This window comes from Antrostomus carolinensis, unplaced genomic scaffold (genome assembly GCF_000700745.2).
Source record: "Antrostomus carolinensis isolate BGI_N321 unplaced genomic scaffold, ASM70074v2 scaffold7064, whole genome shotgun sequence".
In the NCBI taxonomy this organism is placed as follows: Eukaryota; Metazoa; Chordata; class Aves; order Caprimulgiformes; family Caprimulgidae; genus Antrostomus; species Antrostomus carolinensis.
Window position 1 is genome coordinate 1,825 of NW_010308599.1, and position 7,689 is coordinate 9,513.

The 7,689-nt window shown below is 39.1% G+C and overlaps 1 protein-coding gene across 1 annotated transcript in view; it reads left to right on the top strand.

Annotated features, from left to right (window-relative positions):
• Positions 1–7,133, top strand: part of AP1M1 (adaptor related protein complex 1 subunit mu 1) — a 7,286-nt gene extending 153 nt beyond the window's left edge. Inside the window, exons 2-12 of the mRNA XM_010165816.1 lie at positions 490–646; positions 999–1,066; positions 1,641–1,771; positions 1,909–2,056; positions 2,827–2,953; positions 3,328–3,470; positions 4,509–4,580; positions 4,855–5,013; positions 5,641–5,766; positions 5,965–6,040; positions 6,664–7,133. Of these exons, the coding sequence (XP_010164118.1) occupies positions 490–646; positions 999–1,066; positions 1,641–1,771; positions 1,909–2,056; positions 2,827–2,953; positions 3,328–3,470; positions 4,509–4,580; positions 4,855–5,013; positions 5,641–5,766; positions 5,965–6,040; positions 6,664–6,686 (1,230 nt within the window). The 3' untranslated portion in view covers positions 6,687–7,133. The remainder of the gene's footprint in view (positions 1–489; positions 647–998; positions 1,067–1,640; positions 1,772–1,908; positions 2,057–2,826; positions 2,954–3,327; positions 3,471–4,508; positions 4,581–4,854; positions 5,014–5,640; positions 5,767–5,964; positions 6,041–6,663) is intronic.
• The last annotated feature ends 556 nt before the right edge of the window (positions 7,134–7,689 follow it).

Sequence of the window (7,689 nt, forward strand, 5' to 3'; positions counted from 1 at the left end):
GGTTCCCCCGCCTGGTTGGGGTCTGCGGGAGCCGCTTCCCCTTCCGCCCCGCTCCTTCCTGCCCGCCCCGCTTCTACCTGGCGCTGCGGGTCCGGGTCGTGGCCGGTGTCACCTCTGCTGAGGGGGATAGTGGGGGGTGGCAGATGTGCCAGCGGAGCCCCTGGGTTAATTAATCTCAGCCGTAATTGCAGGTCGTTTGTCTCAGGGGAGTTGAAAAGCATCACCCGGGCGTGTGCAGCGAGAGGTGGAGAGGAACTCTGAAAGGAAACAACCCACGGCACGGCAGTGAGAGCTCAGGATTTGTGTTCGGAGCAGCAGGGTGCTTGGCGTTGTGATTTGCATTTATACGGTGTATAGAAGCTAGAGTGAAGCTTGGGGACTTTAAAAAAGTGACTAAAGAGAGGCCTTCCCAATATCCTGTGCGTTAGTCTCACATGATAACATCTCACAATAGAGAAAAAATACCAAAAATTGTTGCTTTCTTCATAGGTTCTCATCTGCCGGAATTACCGTGGAGATGTGGACATGTCGGAGGTGGAGCATTTTATGCCGATCCTTATGGAAAAGGAAGAAGAGGGGACACTTTCTCCTATTCTAGCACATGGAGGAGTTCGTTTTATGTGGATTAAACATAACAACTTGTATCGTATCCTTTGGATGCAGAGAGCTCACAGGCTGGTGTGCCAAGTGCTGCTTTATTATTTGTGTGGTTTGAGTCTAAATGCAAAGCTGGAGAATGGCTGAAGTGACATAAGGAGGCTCTATTAGATAAAATTGTTTTATACTTTTACATAGTGTAATGAAAAGTGTTTATATTAATTTTATTCTAAATTTATTTTCTAAATGTTTATTCTTCATATCTGGCCAGAAGTACTGTTAATTAATTAATTAACTCTTAGGGGGTTTTTTGGCTAACTCTAATTGCCTAAAGGCTTTTAAAAATGCACTAACATTTAGAGTTTTTTTTTCAATGCTTATTCCTGAACTTCCTTTATCAGTTGTTGCAACTTCTAAGAAAAATGCGTGTGTGTCACTGGTGTTTTCATTTTTATATAAAGTAGTTCAGGTGAGTGTGAAATTTCAAAAGTTATCTCCATCTTCCTTTGCTGTTCAGTCTAAACCTGATCTAAATAGAAGTGATAGAACTTTCGTGTTTTTAAAGAACTCGGTGGTAATAGCATTTTTACTTTATATTTGATTATTTTATAGAACTATCTTCCTAACCACTAATAATGGAATTGATATTTTGTAGCTGAGTAGGCAAAGGATGTGACCCGATGCTGTAAGTAGTTGCACAAGACCTGAGAACACAGAGGAGGATTGTGAACTTGATGCATGTGTAGTGGCGTTATCGTATAGATTCTATGTTTGGTTCATCTGTACCTGGCATGAAAAATATTTTCTCCAGAATAAATATTTTTCATAATAGTTAGAGGTGCTCCTAGGATTCTCTGGCTTTCTTTTCATTGAGGTGGGTTTCCTGAGGCTGATCTTGTGAACAGAATGCTGTTTGTGACTTATGGGGTTTGGTTTGGGGCTTTTTAAAAGATATTTTACATGCAGTAATACATTCTGGACGTGCTGTGCTCCCTCAGTTAACATCCTTCTTTTATCCCCTCCCTCCTGTCACTTTCTTTCAGGTTTTTTCTGAATATTTCAAGGAGTTGGAAGAAGAGAGCATTAGGGATAATTTTGTTATTATTTATGAGTTGTTAGATGAGCTTATGGATTTTGGTTATCCACAAACCACTGATAGTAAAATTTTACAAGAGTAAGTATCATTCTGCATCACTTAGAGTAACAAACTCCTTGGAAGGTTTTGAGCATTTTTCCATATGGAAGTGAATGCTCTGGCTTGGTCTAGTTAGCAGAAACATTAATTTTATGTTTTTTCATGTGGCTGTAAAGGTACATCACTCAGGAAGGTCACAAACTTGAAACTGGAGCTCCACGTCCACCTGCCACTGTTACGAATGCTGTTTCGTGGAGATCAGAAGGGATAAAATACAGGAAAAATGAAGTGTTCCTGGATGTTATAGAGTCTGTTAACCTTTTGGTGGGTACCTTTTCCTTTAACTTCTAATGAGAATTGTATTGGGAAGTGTTGAAAAGGGCTTATTGTCTGAAAACATACAAGGGCACAAAGAAAAGTCACACTGACTGTGGTTGGTGTACTGTGATGCTCAAAACAGTGTTGGTTGTTGAGACAGTACCTGTAAGGACATCCAGCAGACAAATGGTGCTTTACTCAGTGTATTGCTGATTTCATAGAATCATAGAATGGTTTGGGTTGGAAGGGACCTTAAAGCTCATCCAGTCCCAACCCCCCTGCCAGCAGCAGGGACACCTTCCACTAGACCAGGTTGCTCAAAGCCTCATCCAACCTGGCCGAGAACACTTCCAGGGAGGAGCAGCCACAACTTCCTTGGGCAACCTGTTCCAGTGTCTGACCACCCTCACAGTGAAAAACTTCTTCCTAATATCTAATCTAAACCTCCCCTCTTTCAGTTTAAACCCATTTCCCCTTGTTTTATCATTAGTTGTCCTTATGAAAAGTCTCTCCCCAGCTTTCTTGTAGGCCCCCTTGAGGTATTGGAAGGCAGCTATAAGATCTCCCCGGAAGATCTGATTATGTATTTCTGACACATCCTTTCCTCCTCTATCTCTGCCCATCGCCTCCCTGACCTAATTCTACTCTACTGGATTAATTTCTCAGGAGAAAGACATCCAAGAAAACTTGGGACACAGGAATGGGGTGGGAGTGGTGTTTGATGTCGCAAGGTATCACATCAGAGTAATCTTACCTTTCTTTTTGTTTTTGTCCAGGTCAGTGCCAACGGAAATGTCTTACGGAGCGAGATAGTTGGATCCATTAAAATGCGAGTCTTCCTCTCGGGAATGCCGGAGCTGCGCCTCGGTTTAAATGACAAAGTTCTCTTTGATAATACAGGCCGTGAGTATTTTGGTGACACCTCGATAATTAATGAAAGATGTTATCTGAAGTCTTAGGTTCTTGGGGTAGTTGACATTCAGCTGAAAGGATTTGTTCTAAGATGACAGAAACGCTCCCTTTGTCAGTGTAGAAAACTGCATGAGGTCTTGTGTGACGAGCAAAGGTGGAACATCATGGTGATGCACAGGAACCATCCAGGCTTCCTCATTTCTCTTCATTGGGACTCCTGTAGTGCTGAAAACCTGTGGACACATAAAGAAAGCATTGTCTCAAAGGGAGGAGTGTCAGCAGACATCTACTTTACTCTGTAACTGACTGTGATGAGATTTTGGACATAATTTGTGTAGCACCCTGAAATGTGTTTTTTCTGCCAGGTGGCAAAAGTAAATCAGTAGAACTGGAAGATGTGAAGTTTCACCAGTGCGTTCGTCTCTCTCGCTTTGAAAACGACAGGACCATCTCTTTCATTCCACCTGACGGGGAGTTTGAACTCATGTCCTATCGTCTTAATACCCACGTAAGTCTGGATGTATGGATCTAGACTGTAGGATTTTATTATATGACCATGGTTTAGATTTTAGGCAAAATTGTTAATGACTTTCTTAGAATTTTATTTTTTTTCTTAAAGTGTGGGCAGCAGAGTAGTTTTTGAGTCAACCATTAATAGCAAAGCTTTGTCCTCCTCTTTTTGGAGGAAGCAAGAATTAGTTTAGAGCTAGGCTGGCAATAATTCTCTGTATTTTCAACTATTTTGGGTGACAGAGCCCTGGAACAGGCTGCCCAGGGAGGGTGTGGAGTCTCCTTCTCTGGAGACATTCAAGACCCGCCTGGACGCCTTCCTGTGTAAAATTGTTTAGGTTCCTGCTCTGGCAGGGGGGTTGGACTGGATGATCTTTTGAGGTCCCTTCCAATCCCTGACATTCTGTGATTCAATTCTGTGATTCTGTGATACTGTTGAAACTGTTTCTGAAATAGCATTCATGTGATTATATCTATTTTTTTTTTAAGCTACATGATGAAATGTCAGCGTAGCAATTCCTTGTGCTTGATAACAAGAGTATTTAAGTCATTTAATTTTATTAGACTGCGCTAGCCACAGTGATAAGGATAACTTTCCTTTCAGAAAAGGAAAAATTCAACATAGAGAAGGTCGCTAATGTGACAGGAGACAAAAAATGAAAAGTTTAGTATTAAATTATTTTAAGGGCAGTATTTTGAATGAGTTATTTTTAGGGCTTGTCATAGTTCAGTCCCTAGTGTGTTAAATTATCAAATATTTTGCAATGCAAGTGCTTGTTATTAGGGATTAATCTGACATGCCTTTTTAAGCCTGTAATTCCTGTGATACCTGGTCATTGGCATATCAGTGCTTGCTCATTTGTATAATTTTATTATTTTTTTTTTTATAAAAACACAACTTATTTGTCATTTTGAACACCACAGACTTTGTTTTCTGTAGGGTTCACGTGTTGAGTGTAGCTTTATAAAGGAGCAACATTTTCAGGACTGTGTCAGAGTAAAAGCTACAGCTGTTAAGTATTTTTGCCCCCATTAGGTAAAACCACTGATCTGGATTGAGTCTGTGATTGAAAAACATTCCCACAGCCGCATCGAGTACATGATCAAGGTCAGAAGTTCTAAAATAATTATGTCTAATTTTACTCTTCTCTTTCATTTGTTTTCAAAGCTTCACCAGCAGTATGTGCATTTTTTTGTACAAATATCTCTGTGGGACTTCCATGTTTTTGAAAATTCCATTTTTAAGTGACAATCTCTGTGTTACAGTTCTGTTTCTCAGGATGTAGATTGGGGTGGAGGGAAATGGCAGCTCTCTGCAATCACTAGTATAATGGAAATATTTAGAGACCTGCTTTTCTGATTTTTTTCTTCTTCTTCTTTAGGCAAAAAGTCAGTTTAAGCGTAGATCAACTGCCAACAATGTGGAGATTCACATTCCAGTTCCAAACGATGCAGACTCACCAAAGTTTAAAACCACTGTTGGAAGTGTCAAATGGGTTCCAGAGAACAGTGAAATTGTCTGGTCCATTAAATCTTTTCCAGTAAGTGTTATTTTTAGTCTTATCATCTAACAGTGTAATGATTACTTAACGTTAATATTTTATGAATGTTCAGACTCTGCCTAAAGCAAATTCTAATAGTATCAGACAAGTAGTACTGGCCTCTTTCTCTCTTGCCTTGAATGAAGGCTTGGAACTTGCTAAGAGATGTTTCATATATGGCTTATATTTTTTGCTTAAGTGGGTTAATTTTTCAGAATTAGGTTAGAGAGCAGATTTTTGCATGATGTCTGTGGATGGTGTAATCCCTTGGCCTGGATTTAGCAGCAGCTGGTTTAGTTTGTCAGATTGTGCTTCTTGGGTGGTTCCGTGAGCGTGAGCTCTTCCAAATGCTGGTGGTGTGATAGTACAGCTGTCTGTCACCGTTCAATCAGAATGGCCATTGGCATCCTTGTCTTTTGAGTATGAGGCTGGAAGAAAATGAATTGTGCCTCAGGAAAAAAAAAAGTATTTTTAAAATAAAAATAAGTGTTCACTTTTAAGCCCTAGAGAAGAGCTCTAATGAATACTGAAGTTCAGCAATTTGACATGAAGAAAACCACTTGTATTGCTGCAAGATTTTTTTATTTTTTCTTTCAAGAAAAAAAACCAACTGTTTCTTTTGTGTAGGGTGGAAAAGAATACCTGATGAGAGCTCACTTTGGACTTCCAAGTGTTGAAGCTGAAGATAAAGAAGGAAAACCTCCCATTAGTGTAAAATTTGAGATTCCATATTTCACCACTTCAGGAATCCAGGTTAGTTGGAAATAGAAATACTGGCAAGTTAACATGCTGGGGTCTCAACACACAAGTTCTTCTCATCTTCTTGAGGATTCCTGTTCAATGTTATCCATAAAATATATTTTTGACCAAAAAAAAAAGAATTATTTTTTGCTTAATGCTGCTTGGCTGACATGGAGAGGACTTTATTTCTTAACATACTTTTCTTTCCAGGTTCGCTACTTAAAGATAATTGAGAAGAGTGGCTATCAGGCTCTCCCGTGGGTTCGCTATATTACCCAGAACGGAGGTAAATGGAAGGCAACAGACTGTAGACTCATCTCCAGCTTGTGTATTTTCTTTCTCCATCGTACACCCACAAATGGAAACACACAAAACCAGATTGCTTATGTTTTCTTCAATGTTAAACAATATGGTTCAGTTACATGTTAGATTAAGGCATCCTGCTTTTTCCAGTCACCTTTTGTGGTGTCTTAATGAAGGGCCCAATGGGATAGTTCAGCACTGCTGTTGAAGGATTTTGTAATTAAGCTGGGAAATTTTTTTTTGTGTGATTTTTTTTTTTAATGGAAATTTAATAAGAAATTGCTCACACATATCATTCTGCCAGCTTTAAGTTGTATAAGACACTGTCTACTAAAAGATAGTTGATCCTTTGCAAGTAAAATCAATGGGGTTGGTTTTGTTTTTGCTTTTTGGGTTTTTTTGCTATTTATTTTTTTTTCCTGGCTTGGAATCATGACTGCCTGCAATTACCTTACTCACTTTAGAGCCCATTTTCTTGGCCATTCTACACAAAAATCTGGTTTTGTTTTGGATTGCTTGCTTCATCCCAGTTTGCTGCTCTATTTTACTACCTTTAGTGACACAATTTACTAAAACTGCATTTTTGGGTTTTTTTCCCCTTTACAGACTACCAGCTTCGAACGCAGTAAAACACCTCGCGAGCGCCACAGACGACAAAACTTCAGGCCTAGAATTTGTTTGCAGAAGCTTCTGTGGTACTGAGAGCTGTGAATGTTGTTGCCAAGGGTCTTGTTTCTGCAATCTTGGATTGGCAGGAGAAAGATTGGAAATTTACTGTTTTCAATAATGTGTTTGAGCATTTGAACCATTAGTATTGATTGTGTGAATATTTATTTCATTCTTAGAACATGCTGATCTTGCTGCTAAATGCTAATGACATTAGGAGTAGCAGTTACCTTGAGGAGCCAGGAATACAGAATGAACCTTGAGAATGTCTTGTCAATGCCTTGTCCGTTCCGTTCGCAAAGTTTCTAGTATTTGTATTTTAGGATCTCTAAAGACATTGGCAACGTTATGCTACAAATTAGGGAGAAGATTGTGCAATTAAATGACTGCTGAACACTTAGTTGTATTTACCCCAAGGTATTTATTTTAATTTTTTTTTTCCTGGGCATATGGGTGCCTTAACTCATTCAAAGCTCTGTTAACTTATAAAAAATTATGGAATACGAGTTAAAACTGTCTGATGTCCAAAAATAGGGTTTGCTCTTTTTGCATGGTTTCAAAGGAATTAATCTGAGAGAACAATTTCAAGTCAAGGGTTTGGAAAAAAAAGGGTTTGTTACAGACTGAGTTCACTGAGAAGAAGAGATCGCAGAAGTAAATGTCTGTGGGAACACTGGGAGCACAATGGTTGCTCGTTCAAGTTCGTCAAAATGCAGACCGAAGAGTTTCAACCCTGTTTTGAAAGGGTTTCATACCCCTAAAGCATGGAAATCCTCTGCCAATTGACTGGTATTTGCTTTTTAAAAACTTCTATTTGTAGAACAAGTTCAAAACTGTAATATGTAGGCATAAGACCTTAGATTAATTCTTATAAAAAAAGACCAACACAATTTTGGAAGTGATTAAATTTGGTAGGAAGATTTGTTTTTTAATTGGTTTTTTTTTCCAGATAATAGTAATATACTC